The 22228-nt window shown below is 21.8% G+C and overlaps 2 protein-coding genes across 4 annotated transcripts in view; both read left to right on the plus strand.

Annotated features, from left to right (window-relative positions):
- The window catches only part of LOC127280026 (ragulator complex protein LAMTOR3-A), an 86943-nt gene that overhangs the window by 61019 nt on the left and 3696 nt on the right, over positions 1–22228 (plus strand). The gene's annotated exons all lie outside the window — the stretch shown is intronic.
- Positions 746–22106, plus strand: LOC127280012 (nose resistant to fluoxetine protein 6-like). Of its 3 annotated transcripts, none has more exons than XM_051302704.1 (10): positions 746–1645; positions 15524–15810; positions 16224–16399; positions 16836–16993; positions 17980–18108; positions 19459–20018; positions 20095–20400; positions 20506–20680; positions 21630–21772; positions 21903–22106. In XM_051302704.1, the coding sequence occupies exons 1-10, from the start codon at positions 1318–1320 to the stop codon at positions 22029–22031; spliced, it is 2391 nt and encodes a 796-aa protein (XP_051158661.1). In that variant the 5' UTR covers positions 746–1317; the 3' UTR covers positions 22032–22106. The 3 variants fall into 3 exon arrangements, with proteins under 3 accessions (XP_051158661.1, XP_051158662.1, XP_051158663.1); XM_051302705.1 differs by having other exon boundaries at positions 18013–18108; XM_051302706.1 differs by having other exon boundaries at positions 18016–18108.

Below are 22228 nucleotides of genomic sequence, written 5' to 3' on the forward strand. Positions count from 1 at the left end.
AAAAATTTATTAATATGTGACGCTACATGAGAGAAGGGACCTTACGTTAAAAACATATTAGGTTATGTTCACAGAAAATTATAAGGTATTAAAATATTAAATTATTATTATTATTTATTATAAACGCTTATTATTTTAATCCAATTTTGCTTATTTTAATATCAAAATGGATTAAAATAAGCAAAATTAGATTAAAATAATAACCGTTGTAGTTTATTTTAATGCCTTTTAATTTTCTGTGTTTAGTAATTTTTTTATAAGTGAAAATATTCAACTTTTATAATAGAATTTATGAAAAAGATTATTGAAAAAATTTAATAAAACCTAATTTTTATTTTATTTAAAAAAGTAACTTTTTATTGTATAAACTATCAGTAAACATAACCTAAAATTTTTTTTATGTAAGGTCCCTTCTTTCGTGTAAAGTGTCACGTATTTTGAAAAAAATGAAGCTAAAGCGGAAGTGTCAAAAAATGTCTTTTTTTTACACATTTCACAATTTATAACTGTATTAGGTATATAGTATATATATAGATGTTTGGTATGTATAGGAGTATATTAACTTTAGGTACGTGGACAAACACGATTTTACTGTTATCGAGTGCCAAGAGAAGAACAAGTGGAATTAATGGTCTTAAGGTTTTCAGTTTTCACTGACACCCCCCTTCCCTCCTCCCCCCTTTCGTAGACAGCGCTCATTCGCTTTGGTGAAGCTAAAATCATTTCTCTACCTGCCACCAACTCCAGAGAATTGAGAGAAACAGTTTGTTAGTAACCATACAACAAAAAGGATCCACGAAAAATTAAAAAAAAAATTAAAAAAAAAAAATAATTTTTCAAATCAGTAAAAACAATGTCAAAAACAAAATTTTTTCAAAATTTCAAATACTAATATTTCGGATCAGTGAAATGAAAAAGTAATTTTTTTTTTTTTTTGTTTTCTTTTAGCAAAATGAAAAAAGTGAATAAAGAGTTATGACATCAAAGGAATTATCGGATATTATTAAAAGTCATCGGTTTTTAGTGAAATTAAGAAAAAAATTTTAAATTGTCTCATTGGATAGTGATGAGAGGAACTGATTAAAAAGTGAAAGTTAGAAATTCAAAAAAAAAATTTCAAGTGATTCGCGTTGAAATTATACATGTTTTTTTAAAATTAATTTTTAACAGTATTTTTTTAATTGTACAAAATATGAAATTACCAAAAAAATAAATAAATATAGAATATAATTAAAAAAATGATTAACGACTGCTAAATAAAATTTTCAGTTTTGTTCAATTTTTTTTTAATAATAAAAACAAAAAAAAATAAAAAAAATGGGTTTCATCGTTCAAACTGTTGTTGCGTTAATTTTCGTTGGAGCAATTTTAGGAGAAGAATGGAATCTCACAAATTCCGTGGAAGCAATAAATGATGATAAAAAATTAGATGAAATCTCATATCATCGAATAAGAAGTTTACCCGAGACTGAGGACACATTGACGACAAATTGGACAACAATTTCTGAAATTTTGGATATATTTAATGTAAAGCATCTTGCAAGAAAATGGATAGAGGGGCAATATTCAGTGGATGCACAATGTGGCAAGGACATTACAAGATATATTCAAGGTCTAAAGAAGCAGGAATTCTGGGCGATTAAAGGTGAATTGAAAAAATTTCAAACACAAATTTTTTTATGGGAAGCAAAAATAAGAAAAAAAAATTAGCCCTCTAAGGATCAAAATATAAAATTATAATATAAAAATAATAATAATTATATAATAATAATAATTATTATTATTATTATTATTATTATTAAACAAAGAAAAAAATATAATAGATGTTAAACAAAATTCCCCTTTTTTATAAAAATGGATTAATAACCAAAATATTTAAATAAAAAAAAAATGGATTCAAAAAGAAAGTTTTGCGGTCAAGTATTTTTCCTTAAATCGATTAAAATCTCTATTTTGAAATTCTGTGACCCATTTTTTTCTCATATTTAAATTTAGTTATTTCCCACTTTCTCCTAAGCGCGTTTTTACTTTCGAAATTATTTGAAAGAATCACTTTCTTCGCTTTTATTTAAGCAATTTTTTTTTTTTTTTTCTATGGAATTTTAATTACCAGAATTAATTTCTGTAAATATTAAATAAAATTTTTTTTATATACATTTATCCCAATAAATGGAAAATATAAATTTCTATCATTTTTTAAAAATTAAATTTATTAATAATTAATAAAATTTTTAATTAAACTTAAATTTTTTATTTACGTTTTCTAGAAAAATATTTAAAAATTGAAAAAAAAAATATTGAGATTTAGTTTCTTTGAAAAAAAATTTCTCGACGCCTACATTTTAAATATATATTTTTTGTCAAATATTAGAAAAGTATTACCCCTTTCCTTCATGAATTGTGGAATTTTTTTTTTTTAACCAAGTTCTAAATAATTATATACCAATAGAAAGTTTTACGAGAATATAAAAAAAAAATGAACGTCAATTTTTTCAATATGAATAATTTTGATTTTTTGGAAAATTTTTCTTCTTTTCTAATTACAATTATATTCACATGATTTTTCCTTGTAGAAAAATTTCATTAATTATAATAAATATTATTTTATTGAAACAAAAAAAAAAAATAAAAGTAAAATCAACTAAATTAAAAATAGAAACGTGCATCATCTGACCACTATTTTTTGTCAGGCTTTTATCAATTATTTGAATGCCACTGCATGAATAATTAATTGACAAATAAAAATATAAGACCCTTATACGAACGAAATAAATTGGAACATAAAGTTGTCATTTCTTAGAATTTTTAATGATTTTTATTTAAAAACAGGATTTATCTAAAATATATGTAATATGGAAATATAACTTCTTTATAATAATTACAATTATTATTATTATTATTATATTATTATTATATTATTATTATTATTATATTATTATTATATTATTATTATTATTATTATTATTAATTTTTTTTTTTAATTTTCCCGCAATTACTATTTTTGAAAAAAATAATATTTTTATATTTCCTCGGTCAATGCCATATTTTTCGCGTGTATCAACAAAAGCAAATTTTATGCCGCAATATTATGAGTTAAAGAACTTGAAAACGTGTAACAATTCATTGTCCTTTTTTTTCATTGGATATGCATCGCGCGCTCACTTTCACGTAATTCAGTGAAAAAAAAAAAAACACGACAAAATTCATCACTAATGAAAAAAAAAATTTATTTGATTCAAATAAACAAATTACTTTTATCAAATAAATATTTACTTGAATCAAATAATGAAACCTAATAATTGAATTAAAATAAATTGTATTTCTATATACTCAGAGAAATGGTATATTTATTTCCGAGCCTCATTTATTTGTTGCAAATATATTTTATTTCATTGAAATAAAAAAATTTATTTCTGACAAATAAAATTTTTATTTACGACAAATAAATAAAATTAGTATAGGCTCTGAGACAAATATACGTTTATTTAACTCGAAATATATTTCAAATAAATCATTTCTCTGGATGTATAATTTTTGTATTTGAAACAAAAATACGATTTAATTGACTCACAAATTCAGGGTGTCTACTAGTCCTGGAAATGTCCTGGAAATGTCCTGGAATTTGAAAAAATGTCCTGGAATGTCCTTGAAAGTCCTGGAATTTTAATTTTTGTCCTTGAATTTTTTATATTTTGCTTTTAAATTTTCAAAAATTTCTAATTTTGTCAATCAAGTTAAAAAAAAATTCATTAAATAATTAAAATGAAAATTTACATAAGTGATTAATTACTTTTTTAATAATTTCTGAAAACAATAGTTAAACTAAAAATTCTTTTTATTCCTTAAGGTCATCCAATTTAATGTCCTGGAAAAATAAGAAATTTGTCCTGAAAAGTCCTGAAAAAGTCCTGGAATATTAATTCAAATTTTTAGTAGACACCCTGGCCGAAATAATAACAAATATATACCTATATTTATTTGATAATAAAAAAAAAAATTGTATTTTCAATTATCTCGAAAAAAAAGTATTTATTTTATATAACAAATTTTATTGTAGGAATAAAAAATGTTATTTTATAAAAAATCATTTAAAAAAATAAAGTCATTTTATAATATTATTAATAATCGTAACCTTCTGGCTAAGCACAAAATAATTGTTTCAAAGAACGATAAACCGGATAAGATGTATATATACATATATATATGAAATAATAATTAAAAATACAGAGTGCAAAGTTTTTCCTGAAAAAAAAAATCCAAGTGGATATATCTCAGGATCAAAGAATTTTAGTCCTTGACATGATTTTTTTGAAATTTTTATCTGATATAGCACTATTACTTAGTGTCGTGTCATTGAGTAACAAATTACCATTAGAATCTTATAGAACAGGTATAAATCTTTCAAAGAAAATTGCAATAGAAAAATTAGCATAGAAAGGATTTTTCAAAAAGAAAAAAAAAAGAAAAAAAAAAAACAACAAAACATTTTTATAAATATTATAAAAAAGAAAAATTTTCTTTCTTTATAAGATCACGAACCATCTAATTGAAGCTCATAAAGTGAATGATTTTTTTAAATTTATTATTAATTAATTCTTACAACGATTTCCCAATGAATATAATTAATGCGAGATTTATTGAAAGTTTTACAATATATAATTTAATTCAAAGATAATATTGAATTTTAAAATTAAAAATTCATTTTTAAAAAAATAATTAAGCGACTACTGTTTTATTTTTGAACTAAATATAATATATTTGAATTAAATAAACGTATTTTTGTCTTAGTTCATTTATTAGACGTAAATTAAAATTTTCATTTGTCATATAAATAAAATTTTTATTTGTCATAAATAAAATTTTCATTGAAATAAAAAAAAAAAGAATTATTTGAAATGAAATAAAAATTTATTTTTGAAACAAATAAAATTTATATATGAATCAAATAAATATTTATTTAGCTCTAAGGCAAATATTTCTCTGGATGTGTACACTCAGAGAAATGGTATATTTGTCTCCGAGCCTACTTATTCATTTATTTGTTGCAAATATATTTTATTTCATTGAAATAAAAAATTTATTTGAGCCAAAGAAAAATTTATTTCTGACAAATAAAATTTTTATTTACGCCAAATAAATAAGTTAGTAGACAAATATACATTTATTTAACTCAAATATATTTTATTTGGTTCAAATAAATCATTTTTCTGGATGTACATATAGTACGAAAGTTATTCATATTTTAAAGATATAAAAAAAATTGTCTTTGTTTTGAAAAAGCAAAAATGAAAAATTTCATAAATATTTTTTTTTAAAGAAATGGAAAATATTTTTTTTATATAGGAAAATGATTTCAATTAAATATATTTATTGAAATCATCAATTTTTTTTTATAATTATAAACACACGCTTAGTTACTCCACATAAAGATTAATTTTAGAAAGCGTAATAAAGAAAGTCCATACATATATTTGCATGAAAAATATTCAATGACGATCGTGACATAAATTTGTAGTAATTATATTGAAATTGCACAATTTATGAGAAATAAAGGAAAACTTTGTTACGTGCATAAGAGGATTTCAGAAATATAGTATATATATATATATATATATATATATATATATATATATATGTTACGCACAGTCATGTAAAACATTAGTCATTCGACTTTCGCGGAAATGTATAATTCCTCAATGAAAAAAGTCGATCATTTTACTTATCTTTTTATTTATAAAAAAAAAAAAAAAAAAAAAAAAAAAAACTATCATTTTTAGGTAAAAATAATTATGAATTAATTAATAATTATTTTTTTTGTTATTATTATTATTATTCGTCTTTATTAAAGAACAATAAAAAAAATTTATTTGATTCAAATACTCGATTTTACTTGACTATTATTAAATAAACAATTACTTGAATCAAATAATTTTTATTTGAATTAAATAAATTTTATTTGAACGAATAATTTTTGTATTTTTTAAAACAAATACCATCTCAAATAATAATTATTTGATAAAAATAAATATTTATTTTAATAATATATAGTCAAGAGTACACGCAGAGAAATGATTTATTTGAACCAAATAAAATATATTTGAGTTAAATAAACGTATATTTGTCTCAGAGCCTACTAACTTATTTATTTGGCGTAAATAAAAGTTTTATTTGTCACAAATAAATTTTTCTTTGCCTCAAATAAATTTTTTTATTTCAATGAAATAAAATATATTTGCAACAAATAAATGAATTAGTAGGCTCGGAGACAAATATACCATTTCTCTGAGTGTATAATCGAGTATTTGAATCGAATAAATTTTTTTTTCAGTTTATAATAAAGAAAATTAATGATAATTTTAAGAGGGATAAAAAAAAAGTGATTTTAATGTTCTTTTTCCTGTAATAAAAGAAACATATGACAAATTGACCAATATAAGCAAAACTATATATCTGAATAATGAGAAGGAAAGTTGACATTTTCTGAACTCTTTGCTCGAAATAAGTTGTTATATTTGTAATGAAAAAAAAAAAAAAAAAAAAAAGAAAGAAAGAGAAGGACAGTTCGATAGACATATATGCGAAATTCTTCAATTTAAACTATGTAACACACATTATTTACCTGTAATCCTTTTGAAAACTATATATATATAACTTTCTATTTCTAACTGCTATATAATAAAATAAAACGTGTTCACAAAATCGCTATAATACAAGTTTCAAAATTTATGAAGCATAACAAGAAATTAAAATATTTTATGAAAAGAAAAGAAAAAAAAAAAAAAAATTAAACGTCCCACAAAGAAATTTTAATATTAGACGCAAATATTTCCTTAGTGTTTTTTTTTTTAGTTATAAAAATATTGTTCGAACAACAAAGAAATTTATCTTAAATATTATATATTGTATTTTGTAAAAAAGATAGAACCTATAATTTTAATAATTAAGATAAACAAATTCCTATTTTTTTTTTTGGTAAATTAAAAAAAATTCTGATATAGAAAAATTATAATCGTAAAAAAATTTTTATTCACTTTTTCCTGTTGATCTGGAGTCTATATAGAAAATATTTTTTGGTCTTTTTCGTTAAAATTTAAAACATGAAGGACGTTCGGGAGATGATACAAAATTTCAAGAATTAAATACATTTTTCAGCTTGTAAAAATAATTAACTAATTCTATAAACCAAGTCCACTTCTGGACCGAAAGGCTGAAGCTTAATTAATAAATAAATAAATTAAATAATTCTAATTTTAACTAATTATTTAAATTAGAAGCTTAATTAATAAATAAATAAATTAACTAATTATAATATTAACTAATTATTTAAATTATTGTTATTATGAATTATTATTAATAATGGTAATTATTATTATTATTTATTATTATTTATTATTATTAATTATTTTTAATTATTATTATTAATTATTTTTAATTATTATTATTGATTATTTTTAATTATTATTAATAATTATTTTTAATTATTATTATTAATTATTTTTAATTATTATTAAAAATTATTATTAATAATAATTGTTATTTCATACTTGAAAATTAATAAAAGGAATGTGAAGAACTGCCTTTCTCTTTCTGCATCACTTTCTCCCCAGGCATCGAACTTGCCATAGAGTACACGCGCGGCACTTGAAGAGTTGAATGAAAGTTCACTCGCTCGAGATAATAATCTTAAAAATGTTAAACTAGATTTGCTGCAACTTTATACTTCCTTATCACGTGAAGCATTTTTTTTTATTTTATTTTTTTTATTTTTTTTTTTTTTTATAAATGTATTATGTCAACATTTAATTCCAAAAACAGTATTACATAAACCCGCGTATTTTCTGATCTTATATATATATATATATATATATTTTTTTTTATAATTATACAATATATATAACTTGTTAAATAAAAAAAACGAACCGAGAAATATTTTATCAACTTTACCGCGCATGTATTTATCATATCTTTATATATATAGTAGCAATTAATTTGTCAAATTCTTGTTTCTTTCTTTATCAAGAAAAATTGCAAAAAAAATTTTTCCATTTATTTAATATATATATATTTAATTCTGGTGAAAAATTCTTTAGCATAAATAAATATTGACGCAGAAATTTCAATTCACCGAATTTTATATATATATAATTTGTCTGAATTTTTATACGAATTTTTTAAGACGTCGAATTTTCATTTGTCCGAAATTACAAATTCGCCGAACAAAAACAATCGACAGAAAAATATCGGGGCAATTTTTTTTTTGAAAAATTTAACCAATTATAAATTACAGAAAATCGTAATTGGTCACACAATTTAAAAATTGCGCCGAAATCTTTTTTGTTATGATTTTTTTTGTTCGGTCATTTGTAATTTCGGACAAATGAAAATTCGGCGCCTCCAAAATTTGATTAATTAAAAATTCGGACAAATTAAAATTCGGCGCCTCAGAAATTTGATCAATTAAAAATTCGGAGAAATGAAAATTCGGCGCCTCCAAAATTTGATCAATTAAAAATTCGGACAAATGAAAATTCGGCGCCTCCAAAATTTGATCAATTAAAAATTCGGGCAAATGGAAATTTGGCGCCTCCAAAATTTGATCATTTAAAAATTCGGACAAATTAAAATTCGGCGCCTCAGAAATTTGATAAATTAAAAATTCGGGCAAATGGAAATTTGGCGCCTCCAAAATTTGATTAATTAAAAATTCGGACAAATTAAAATTCGGCGCCTTCAAAATTTGATCAATTAAAAATTCGGACAAATGGAAATTCGGTGAATTGGAATTTTTGTGATTTTAAAAATTCAATTGAATATGAGAATTCGGTTATTGCTAAAAATTCGTATATAAAAAGGAAAATCTGATTCTAATTCGGAAAAATGAGAATTTGTGTAAAAAAAAAAAAAAAATTTTAATTAAAATTCTATTAATGATTTTTATGGGAAAGAAGCGTTCTAAAGAATAATGCGCAAGTAGATAAAGAAGTGCGTAGCCAGACATTATGGCCCGTGAACTTCATTGGCATAGAAACCTCGACAGTGAGCGTAATACCTATATAGTGGACGCAATATCTATCGGGATAAACCGGTTGCAATGCACGTTTAAGAAAGAACGTGTATGACCTAAAATTCGACTTTCGTTAGCCAGTTTTTCAGTTTTTGTGTATATATATGTTTATTTGAATTAAATATATATATATACTTTCGCTTAAAACATCATATCACTTTCTTAAACATTTTTTCAATATAAACAAGCGCGAATATCAATTTCAATTATGTAATCTTTTAATCCTAACGTAACTCTAATTTTGTTCTGAAAAAATGCTCAATCACCTTTTTTATATACTGATTGTAATTCCATTTACTATCTAAATATTTTTGAATTAGTAAAAATTTTATTTAATTTTAATTAAATCATTCTGTCGACTTTTTTCGAATAATTCGGTCTAAAAAATAATTATTTCATGAGAAAAAAAAATTTACCTGAAACAATGAAAGATTTCACTAGAATAGAGAAAGATTTTATTTGAAACAAGTAAAAACTTTTGCTACTATAATGAAAACGTTTCGCTGTTCCAAGGTAAAAAATTTTTTTTGCCGTGTTCTAATAAAATTCTTTGAAAAATTTTAATTATGCAGTGAAAAAAATTTTTTTTTCAAAATTGGTTACTTTATTATATCAAATAAATATTTACTTGAAGGAAATATAATTTTTATTTGTATTAAGTAAACCAATAATTTTTGTATTCGAAATAAATATACAATTTAATTATACACGCAGAGAAATTATGATTTATTTGAACCAAATAAAATATATATTTGAGTTAAATAAATGTATATTTGTCTCAGAGCCTACTAATTTTATTTATTTGGCGTAAATAAAAATTTTATTTGTTAGAAATAAATTTTTTTTTTGGCTCAAATAAATTTTTTTATTTCAAATGAAATAAAATATATTTGCAACAAATAAATGAGTTATTATTGGCTCGGACACAAATATATGTTTATTTAACTCAAATAATATTTTATTTGGTTCAAATAAATCAATTTCTCTGGTTGTAATGGTCAAGTAATCGTTTATTTGAATTAAATAAATTTTTTTCAAATGTGCGTCCCACAACCAGTTTTTAGAAAAAAAAAAATTTTTTCTTTCTTGTAACAACTAAACCCGATCTCCTTTAATTAGAGATTTAATTCATTTGAAACAATTTACTGAATTAAAAATGCTGTCTACCTTATAGAAACTTGACTGAATTTCCTGATGTTAAATAAGGAAATACAGATTTAAACTCTCGGGACCAGAGAAATGATATATTTGTCTCATAAATATTTATTTGATTCAAATAAATTTTTATTTGATTTAAATAAATTTTTATTTGATTCAAATAAATTTTTATTTGATTTAAATAAATTTTTATTTGATTCGAATAAATTTTTACTTGATTTAAATAAATTTTTATTTGATTCGAATAAATTTTTATTTGATTTAAATAAAAAATTTTATTTACGCCAAATAAATGGGCTATAATAGGCTGTGAGACAAATACACGTTTATTTAATTCAAATATATTTTATTTGGTTCAAATAAAACATTTCTCTGGGTACAAGGAAAGACAACTTTCTATAATATTTTCAATTTCTAATACATTGGCACATTTAAAAAAAAAGGTACTTGAAAAATTAGCATTTCATTTTAATTCGAGCATGAATTTGTTAAACTTTTGTGTTGAGAATAGCGGATACATAATATGTTCGCAGGGAAAGTGTTCCGACTGATGTAAATGTAGGTCATCAATGATGTTACTCTCGCTTACGTAAACATCTTTTATTTCCAAAATAGACATTTTTTTTTATATCAATTTTATAACTATAATAACATATTATGCTAAAAAGCGAAATTTTTATACAGAAAATTTAAAACTTTACATCTCATAGCCAAAATAAATATATATAGTTTTAAATAAATTTTATTTAGTTTAAATAAAAAAATTTTATATAAATTAAATTTTTCATTTGAAACAAATAGAAAATTTATTATAGATTCTGAGACAAATATATTTTTATTTTTATTCAAATAAATTTTTGTTCTCTCAAATAAACTGAAAATTTGATTCAAATAAACAAATTACACTCAGAGAAATAGTATATTTGTCTCCGAGCCTACTAACTCATTTATTTATTGCAAATATATTTTATTTCATTGAAATAAAAAATTTATTTGAGCCAAAGAAAAATTTATTTGTGACAAATAAAATTTTTATTTACGCCAAATAAATAAGCTCTGAGACAAATATATGTTTATTTAATTCAAATATATTTTATTTGGTTCAAATAAATTATTTCTCTGGGTGTACTTTTATCAAATATAAATATTTACTTGAACCAAATAATGAAACTAAATAATTGAATTAAATAAATTTTATTTGAACCAATAATTTCTGTACTTGAAACAAATATAAATTATATGTAAATTAAAATAAAAATAATTTGATACAAATAAAAATTTATTTAATAATTGATTTTATTTGAACCAAATAAATTTTTTTTTAAACTCTAATATTTTTATATTTAATTTAAATATAAATTTTATTTCTCTCAATAAATGTAAATGAAATATTTCTCTAAGGTATTGAATATTATTTTTCTTGAACAAATATATATTTCCGTTGTCGCACGTAATTAGTCGAATATGCGTCATAAAGGAAACATTAATGCGAATTATTCCTTTCGTTCGATGTCTATGGACAAAGCTTTGACTTGTTATATTCATATAAATTATTAAGTATTTTTTTTTTATTACCACTCCTAGGTGATGCGAGTAAAAAAAAAAAAATTTATTGCATAGTAGTATAATAAAGAAATTTTATATTGATCGCCAAGTTTAATATAAAAGAATAATGTAATAGCAATATTATATATTTAAAAACGAAAAAAAAAATCTTTTTATGTTGCAATAAAATTGCATCATTTTTAGTATAGAAACTGCATCGCTAATAAAAATTGTCCCGCGAATATTTTTTACTATTTAAAAACTATTTTCTACATTCTATTATTTATATTTATTCTTACAAGTGTTATTATAATTTTTATTACTTTCACTTTTGCAATTCTAACATTTTTATATGAATTTATATTCAAAATAATAGATTTCATTCAAAAAAAAAAAATTAATTTAGATTTGACAAAAAAAAATAATGAAAAAAATTAGAGAAAGAAATTGCTTGTTTTAAATTCTATTCACTGTTTTAAAGTATAGAGAGGTCATTGACAATTACAAACTAAAACTTATATTTATAATTTGACACCAAAAGATAGGTTGAGTAGAATGATAACGAAGGTTATATTTCTAAGGAGGCTGTGTCGAGCATTTAAAATAATAATAGAGTTGAGTGTATATAATTGTCGTTGAAATGAACATGGATATAATTTTTACTAGTCAAAAATTATTTTTAAAAAAAAGCTCAGAATAGTAAAACTATCTAGTTTCTAGATACTGCCTTACTAATAAGGAAACTGTCTAGTACATTTAAATTTTTTAGAAAAAATAAGATAGTTAAACTAAATAGTTTTTAGGTTCTTAAACTATTTGAAAACTATTTAAATTATTTCAAATAAAATAGTTCATCTATCTAGTTCCTAGGTTCTTAAACTATTTAGAAACTATTTAGAAACTATTTAGATTATAAAGAAAGGACAGGATAGTTAATCCAGTTTCTGGATATTTAAACTACATTAAAACTATTTAGTTTATTTAGAAAACACGGTATAGTTAAACTATCTAGTTTCTAGATAGCTGAACTATATGGAAACTATTTAGATTATAGAGAAAGGACAGGATAGTTATAACTATCTTTCTAGATAGTTGAACTATATAGAAACTGTTTATATTACTTAGAAAAGAGAGGATATTTAAACTATCTAGTTTTTAGATAGTTTAACTGTACGGAAACTACCTTAATTAATTAGGAAGGTCAGGATAGTTAAACTATCAAGTTTTCAGATACTTAAACTACAGTAAAACTATTTAGTTTATTTAGAAAAGACGCTATAGTTGAACTATCTAGTTTCTAGATAGCTGAACTATATAGCAACTATTTATATTTTAAAGAAAGGACAGGATAGTTATAACTATCTAGTTTCTAGATATTTAAACCATATAAAAACTGTTTAAATTACTTTAAATAGACAGGATATTAAAACTATCTAGTTTTTAGATAGTGTAACTATATGGAAACTAACTAAATTAATTAGGAAGGTCAGGATAGTTAAACTATTTAGTTTTTAGATAGTTTAAATATACCTAAATTAATTAGGAAGGTCGAGATAATTAAACTATCTAGTTCTCAAATATTTAAACTACATTGAATCTATTTAGTTTATTTAGAAAAGAGGGTATAGTTAAACTATTTAGTTTCTAGATAGCTAAACTATATAGAAACTATTTAAATTATAAAGAAAGGATAGGATAGTTATAACTATCTAGTTTCTAGATATTTAAACTATATAAAAACTGTTTATATTACTTAAAAAATAGAGGATATTTAAACTATCGAGTTTTTAGATAGTTTAACTGTACGGAAACTACTTAAATTAATTAGATAGGTCAGGATAATTAAACTATCTAATTTCCAGATACTTAAACTACATTGAAACTATTTTGTTTATTCAGAAAACACGGTATAGTCAAACTATCTAGTTTCTTGATAGCTGAACTATATGGAAAGTATGCAGATTATTTAGAAATGTCAAAATAGTTATACTATCTAGTTTCTTTGTACTTAAACTATATGGAAACTATCTAGTGAATCTACAGATTATTTCAAAATAACTTTAGAACAGTTATACTATCTAGATTCTATCTAGTTTTTATATAGATTCTATTCTAGTTTCTATCTAGTTCTTATATAGATTCTATTCTAGTTTCTATCTAGTTTTTATATAGATTCTATTCTAGTTTCTATCTAGTTCTTATATAGATTCAATTTTAGTTTCTATCTAGTTCTTACATAGATTCTATTCTAGTTTCTATCTAGTTCTTATATAGATTCTATTCTAGTTTCTATCTAGTTCTTACATAGATTCTATTCTAGTTTCTATCTAGTTCTTATATAGATTCTATTCTAGTTTCTATCTAGTTCTTACATAGATTCTATTCTAGTTTCTGTATAGATTCTATTCTAGTTTCTATATAGATTATTTAGAAAGGACAAGGTAGTAGGTAGGTACTACCTAGTTTCTGCATAGTAGAACTATATGGAAACTATTTAGGACCTATCGAGTTTCTAAATACTCAAACTGTATGGAACAAAATCTTTATCTGGAACAACTATATGTTTATCTAGAATATCGAAAACTTTCACTGTTTTAGTGAAACACATCCTTGTTTCAGTGAAATTTATCGCTGTTTCAGGTGAATATTTTTTTTCCATGTATATATATATGGGATAATAATATTGAATATGAAAAAAAAAAAACATTAAATGCAAAAAAAAACAGGTTGTTCAACTGCCTACGCAGACATACATATAAACATCTTATTGATGAGGTAAGACTTTCTAATCGGGAAGTAAGAGATTATCTAATCATTGCGGTAGCAGGGTTGCGTTTTCCGAATAGTCTCGATAATCGCGTTTCGTTACATCACATATATGCCTACAATTGCGATCAGGAATTATGTTATGACGTTACGTTACACGCGTTTATATAGTTTTATAATATTCTCAAAAAGAGAGAGAGAGAGAGAGAGAGAGAGAGAGAGAGAGAGAGAGAGAGAGAGAGAGAGAGAGAGAGATTAATTAATTTACAACAGAAATATTAATTTTCTTATTTGTTTTACATTTGTTCTTATATTTTTCATATACTCTCTATAAATAAAAATTCTAAACTAATTTAAATTATAGTGAATCTTTGATTCAAAGAAATCAATTTCATTGATTTTTTTTCTTTTGATACAAAGAAAATTTATTTGTTTCAAAACAAATTATCCTTGATATCCTTGATATTTGTCTCCGAGCCTACTAACTCATTTATTTGTTGCAAATATATTTTATTTCATTGAAATAAAAAATTTATTTGAGCCAAAGAAAAATTTATTTATGACAAATAAAATTTTTATTTACGCCAAATAAATAAGTTAGTAGGCTCTGAGACAAATATTTGTTTATTTAATTCAAATATATTTTATTTGATTCAAATAAATCATTTCTCTGGGTGTAGAAGCTCTTTTTTTTGTTTCAAAGAAAATGTTATTTTGAATGAAAAAGAAAAACAAGTTAAAGAAATTTGTTTCTCTAAATTAAAGAAATCTTTTCTTTGGATGTATAATTTTTATTGAGCAGAATTTTATTTCTATTATTATTTTTTTTGCAAAATTTTCATTAAACAGATTTTCTAAAAATAGAATTTTTATGTAACCGAAAAATTTATTGCATTAGAATTTTTATTTGTTAGAATTTTTATTTGCACGAATTTTCATTGAACATATATAATTTTTATAAAAATATAATAATTTTTTTGTTTGTTTTAGTGGACGATGCATCTGGACGATACACAAATGGTTATTTTTGGGGAAATTCATATTTCACTGGATCAGCAACCGAGTGTTATTTTATTGGTAAAAGAAATGAAAAAAGAACATTTTACTCAACATCAAAGGATGATGGTGTTCAAGAATTTAATAACGAACCAAAAAGAAGAATAAATGCCGGACAAAGTGGCGTTTCAAATTCATTAGATGATGCACCCGATGATCCTCCTTATCCATTAAGCTTTTTTATATTAAAAATTTCATTAAATGAAACATCTCTAACTATGGTAAATTTCAAAAAAAAAAAAAAATTTTTCCTTAGTTTGTTTTATTATTTACTACACGTAGAGAAATGATTTATTTGAACCAAATAAAATATATTTGAGTTAAATAAACGTATATTTATCTCAGAGCCTACTAACTTATTTATTTGGCGTAAATAAAAGTTTTATTTGTGACAAATAAATTTTTATTTGTCACAAATAAATTTTTCTTTGCCTCAAATAAATTTTTTATTTCATTGGAATAAACAATTTTTTGAAACTAAAAAAAAATTTATTTATGCCAAATAAAATTTTTATTTACACTAAATAAATATGTTAGTAGGTTCTGTGACAAATATATGTTTATTTAATTCAAATATATTTTATTTGATTTAAATAAATCATGGTGTAACAAAAAAAAAAAAATTCAATTTTAGAAAAAACTTATTCATCTGGGAGTGTGTCTTCCATTCTCATGTAGTTCATCGGATGTTGCTGAAATAGCAAAACTTGCTGCCAGTGATGCTGCATCAAAATATTCATCAGTGGAAAATGTTCGCGATCAACGTAATTATTACGATATTTATACAGATTCGGTGTTTTGGGTTTTATTGTAAGTATAGTTATTTGTTTTATAAATCATTTTTAATATATAAATAAACTGTCGTAAAGTTTATTATATTATAATTATTATAATAGGTAATTTAAAAGTTATTCTCCCTATTGAAATATTGATCTAAATAATTTTTTTTTCTACTCTCAGAGAAATTATATATTTGTCTCAGAGCCTATACTAACTCATTTATTTGTTTTAAATATAATTTATTTCGTTTAAATAAAAAATTTATTTGAACCAAAGAAAAATTTATTTATGATAAATAAAATTTTTAATTATGCCAAATAAGTTATAGTAGGCTCTGAGACAAATATACGTTTATTTAACTTAAATATATTTTATTTGGTTCAAATAAATCATGTAAAAAATTTGTTCAATTAAAAAAAAAAAAAAGTGAAAGTAAGAGAGATAAGAATTTCATTAAAATTTTTAGTGGTGTGAGCGCGGTGGTTTTGGTGCTAATGATTGTTGGCACAAGTTACGACGTTTATCTCACCAATAGATTAATAAAACAACAGAAAGAATCCTGTGATGTTGAAAAGCATGCGAAACTCGAGCAATTAACAAATGGCAACCACAAACCGTTAACTGGTGAGATTTATTTTATTTTCCTATTTTTATGCGCTAAACATAATTATATAATTAATAATTTATTGTTTTCAATTATAAAAATTGAATCCAATCTGATAAATTGTTCAATTATTTTTTTTTGCACATTCAGAAAAAAATAATATATATTTACTTCTCAGAGAAAAATAAATTTTCATTTATTGCAAATAAATATATTTATTGCGAATAAATATATTTGTTGTAAATAAATAATTGTTTTAAATAAATTAAATAAATAAATAAATAAATAAATTTTTTTTCGATATAAATAAAAAAATTTTTATTTACGCTAAAGAAAAAAAAATTATTTGAAACAAATAATATACGTTAAAACTCAAATTATATTATATTTGTTTCAAATAAAATATTTCTCTGGGTGCAATGTAAATTTTAATTTAAAAATAATTTTAATTTTTAAATTAGATAATATTAAAAAAATTAAATAAACTATTTAAAAAATAGATTTAATTTTTAATTTTTATTCAATTAGCAAATTTGAATTATATACTGTCGAAAGGTTTCAGGGCTATATTGAAGAATGTTAAGTAGATATTCTTGAAAAACAGGATTTCATCGGGACATATATTTGCCCTTGTATCTTTCAGAATAATTTATTTTATTAAAATTTTTTTTTATTTGTATTTTTTGATTTATATTCTATTATTTTTATTCTTTTTATTATTATTATTATTGTTATTATTATTATTATTATTATTATTATTATTATTATTATTATTATTATTATTATTATTATTATTATTATTATTATTATTATTATTATTATTATTTCTATTATTTTAATTATATATAAATTATTATTTATTAATTTAATTAATTTATATTTTTTAAATATGAAACCTATTTCTCAGATAGAGTAAAATAAAAATATTCTATTGTTTATTTTAATTTTTTTTTTTTGGTTTTCTTTCTGACGACGAAAGATTTTTTTTTTTATCATTATGTCGCAGCTTTAGATGGTAAGGTCTACCTTCCTGTTCCAGTAGGAGATACTGTCGTTAACGGATCTAGTCCAGTAAATAATAATAATGATCATGAGGGCAGCCTTCGATCATCAACTCCAGATTGTCAACAATTGAGTAAGTAATTACTTAATTATTACCAAAAAAAAAAAAAAAAATAGAATATAAAATTAATTTTATGTAATAATTGATTATTTTTGTCTTACGTTTTTGTTTTTAATTTTTAATTTTATTTTTTTTAATTTTTTATTTTACTTTATTTTAATTATCATTTATTTATATTTATTTAATTTAATTTATTTTGTCATTTATTTTTAATTTTATTTATTGTTAATTATTTTATTTTTTATTTTATTGATTATTATTTTTATTTTTAATAAAATAAAAAGGAATAATTTAAAAATTGAAATCAGCCATTAAAGAAAATTATGAATTTTCCTTGAACGTAAGAAAATAATTTGTTACTGGCTGATTTCAATTTTTTAATTATTTGTTTTTATTTTATTAAACATGAAAATATATAATAAGAAAATAAAAAATAAATCAAATAAAAAATAATAATTAACAATAAATAAAAATTAAAAATAAATGACATGATAAATTAAATTAAATAAATGAGATGATAAATTAAATAAAAATAAATAATAAATAATAAATTAAATATAAATACCTAAATGATAATTAAAATAAAGTAAAATAAAAAATTAAAAAAAAAGAAAATTAAAAATTAAATTAAAAAATAAAATAAAACAAAAATGTAGGACAAAAATAATAATCAATTATTAAATAAAATTAATTTCTTATGTCATTTATTTTTAATTTTATTTATTGTTAATTATTATTTTTTATTTGATTTATTTTTTATTTTATTATTAGATATTTTTATGTTTAATTAAAATAAAAACGAATAATTTAAAAATTGAAATCAGCCAGTACAAAACAAATTATTTTCTTACGTTCAAGGAAAATTCATAATTTTCTTTAATGGCTGATTTCAATTTTTAAATTATTCGTTTTTATTTTATTGAAAATTAAAAATAAAAATAAAAATAATAATCAATAAAATAAAAAATAATAATTAACAATAAATAAAATTAAAAATAAATGACATAATAAATTAATTTTATTTAATAATTATGATTATTTTTGTCCTACATTTTTGTTTTATTTTATTTTTTAATTTTATTTTTAATTTTATTTTTTTTTAATTTTTTATTTTACTTTATTTTAATTATCATTTTTTTATATTTATTTAATTTAATGATGTCATTTATTTTTAATTTGATTTATTATTATTTTTTATTTGATTTATTATTTTTTTTAATTTTGTATTTTAATTATTATTTTTATTTTTAATAAAATAAAAACGAATAATTTAAAAATTGAAATTAGCCATGAGTAAATTATAAATTTTTGTGAACGTAAGAAAATAATTTGTTTTCTTTTTCTTTCTTTTTTCGTAAATAGATGTTTGTGAAGAATTGTTACTCTCATTTTCGGTGAGAGCCAACATGAAAACAATTTGCGATCCAAGCGTTGGCCGTGATACAATAAGTACAATTCATGGTTTAAGAGCAATTTCAATGGCTTGGGTAATTTTGGGTCATACATGTATTGTTGTCTTTAAATATTCTGACAATATGGAATATCGACGTGTAGTCGAAAAGAATATACTCTTTCAAACGGTGACAAATGGAGCCTTTAGCGTTGACACTTTCTTTTTTATGGGTGGATTGCTTGTCAGTTTTCTTTATTTTCGTACAAATGCCGAAGGACATTTAAATAAACTCACTCAAGGCACACGTGGTTTTGTAGCAGGATTTTTAAAATTCATTGGCTTTCTTGCCTATCGTTTTTCCAGACTCACAGCACCTTATATGTTTGTTTTGGGCGTTGTTGAAGTCACAATGAAATGGTTTCATTATAATGCAGTTTTTGAAACACCAACTGCCGATCATGAAAATTGTCCAAATTATTGGTGGAGAAATCTCTTGTATATCAATACACTATTTCCAGTTGAACAAATGGTAAATAAAAAATTTTTTTCTTATTCCCATAAAAAATATTTTTTATGTTTTAAAAAAAAAAAAATTTTTTTAACAGTGTATGCTTTGGAGTTGGTACGTGGCAGATGATACACAATTCTATGTGGTTGGAGCTGTGATATTAATTTTGGCAACAAATCATTTTAAAATCGCAGCATTCTCAGTGGTAACACTTATGGTGAGCTCGTGGTTGACAACTGGTTACATTGCTTTAATTAATAATCACATGCCAAGCATTGATGATCCACTGGCGTTGTTCGATAAGATTTACGATAAGCCATGGACCAGATTGGGACCATATCTTATTGGAATGTCCGTTGGATATTTTCTATTTAAGACTGATTGTAAAGTGAAGATGTCGAAGGTATTTTTTTTTTCGAAACTCCCAAAAATTCTGTAACAGATTGTAATATTAAAAATTAAATTTTGTTTTTAAAAAATTAAATTAATTAAAATTAAATATTTACAGATAACAGTTTTTGTTGGATGGCTGCTGTCTTCAGCTTGTCTTCTAAGTCTTTTGTATGGTTTATATGAAGCTGAACTTTCCCCAATAACAGCAGCTGCTTATTCCTCATTGAGTCATAGTGCCTGGGCTCTTGGTTTAGCATGGATAGTAATTGCCTGTAGTACAGGATATGGAGGTAAAAAAAAAAAAATTATTTTTCAAAAATTAAAAATAATTTTTTTTTCCTCACAATTATCAAAAATTAATTTTATTTCTATATCCATTGACATAATAATAAAATGTTACTTATAGAGTTGTTATAAAGCTAGAAGCCATAAAAGAAACAAGTTTTACTCAAAAGTTCAGAATTAGAAAGTCCTGATTCACCTTTAAAAGTTGTCTTATTCGAAAAGAAATAAATCCCTAAATTGACAATTTTTTTTTTTTTATTTCTTGTATGAATAGACGAAAAATATTTTTTTTTTTTTTATAAAAAAAGTTTCCCTTTTTTTGGTTAATTAATAGTTTTTTATATTTGTTAATTAATAATTTCATATTTAATTTAAACATTTTATATTTATTAAAAAAAAAAAATTTACGCGGTGTTTTATATAATCTTTTTAGAATATACAATTAATTGTAATAAAAAAAAAAACTCATAGTTTTAAAGTAAACTAAAAATAATATTTATAAGTTTAGCGCTAATGCTGAGTAACTTTCACCTGAGAAAATTTATATAACTTTGCATGAAGAGGAAAAAAGGATTGTTGAATGCAGTTCCAAATCTTTAGAAAGTTTCTCTTATGATAAAATTCAGAAATGACATTGCCTCTTTAAAAAGGATCAATGTACCAAAATATTCATTGGTGCAATAAGAACTTCACTTCAATTCTATAAAAATAAGAAAAATTTAAAAAAAAAAATCATTAATTAGAATTTTTATTTTAAACAATTTTATTAGAAATAATTATTTTTCTAGATGAATTTTCATTTCATTCTGTCAAATTTTAATTTGAAAATTGAAATAAAAAATAATTATTATTTCTAATAAAATAATTTAAAAATAAAAATTCAAATAATGCGCTCCAATTTTTCATTTATAAAAAAAGAATTTTTCTAATTTAATTTTTTTTTTTATTTTTCAGGATATGTAGATGTAATTTTATCAGCACCAATTTTATATCCCTTCAGTAGGGTAACATATTGTGCATATCTAATTCATCCTATTGTGATTCGACTTACTGCAATGTATGTGGACTCTCCGTTTCATCTTGGAAAAAATTCCATGGTAATTAATAATATTTTATTTAAAAAAAAATTAATTCAAATTAAAAGAAATTAAAAAGTTAATTTTAATTAAATAATTAAAATTATTCATTTCTTAAAAGGAAAATAATTCTAATTTTTTTCTTTTTCAGATGGTAATGTTTTTCGGACAATTTGTTACGTCGTACATTATATCATTTGTTGTTTCGCTTTCATTCGAAGCGCCTGTAGTCAGTATGTTAAAAATTTTATCACCGAAAAAACGAAAGCGAATTCAATAAGACGTATATAATTTAATAAGAAATTCATTTCATTTGTTGTATAGTTCATTTCATGTTTTTTTTTTTTTTTTTTTTTTAATTTTCATCATTTACTTTAATGGTCAGTTTTATATATCAACTATAATATAATTATCAATCAAGACTTGTAAAGTGATTGTTTAGATAAATATTTTATAATTTCTTAATATTCACCAAAC

This window comes from Leptopilina boulardi, unplaced genomic scaffold, assembly GCF_019393585.1.
Source record: "Leptopilina boulardi isolate dan_hultmark-lab unplaced genomic scaffold, ZJU_Lbou_2.1 LbouV2_229, whole genome shotgun sequence".
NCBI lineage: Eukaryota > Metazoa > Arthropoda > Insecta > Hymenoptera > Figitidae > Leptopilina > Leptopilina boulardi.

Bases quoted from the DNA above. Each gene is read 5' to 3' on its own strand.
- LOC127280012 (XM_051302704.1), top strand. From the start codon at position 1,318: ATGGGTTTCATCGTTCAAACTGTTGTTGCGTTAATTTTCGTTGGAGCA. The intron at 16,994-17,979 runs GTGAGATTTATT...ATTATGTCGCAG, and splicing joins CAACCACAAACCGTTAACTG to CTTTAGATGGTAAGGTCTAC. The intron at 21,773-21,902 runs GTAATTAATAAT...TTTCTTTTTCAG, and splicing joins ATCTTGGAAAAAATTCCATG to ATGGTAATGTTTTTCGGACA.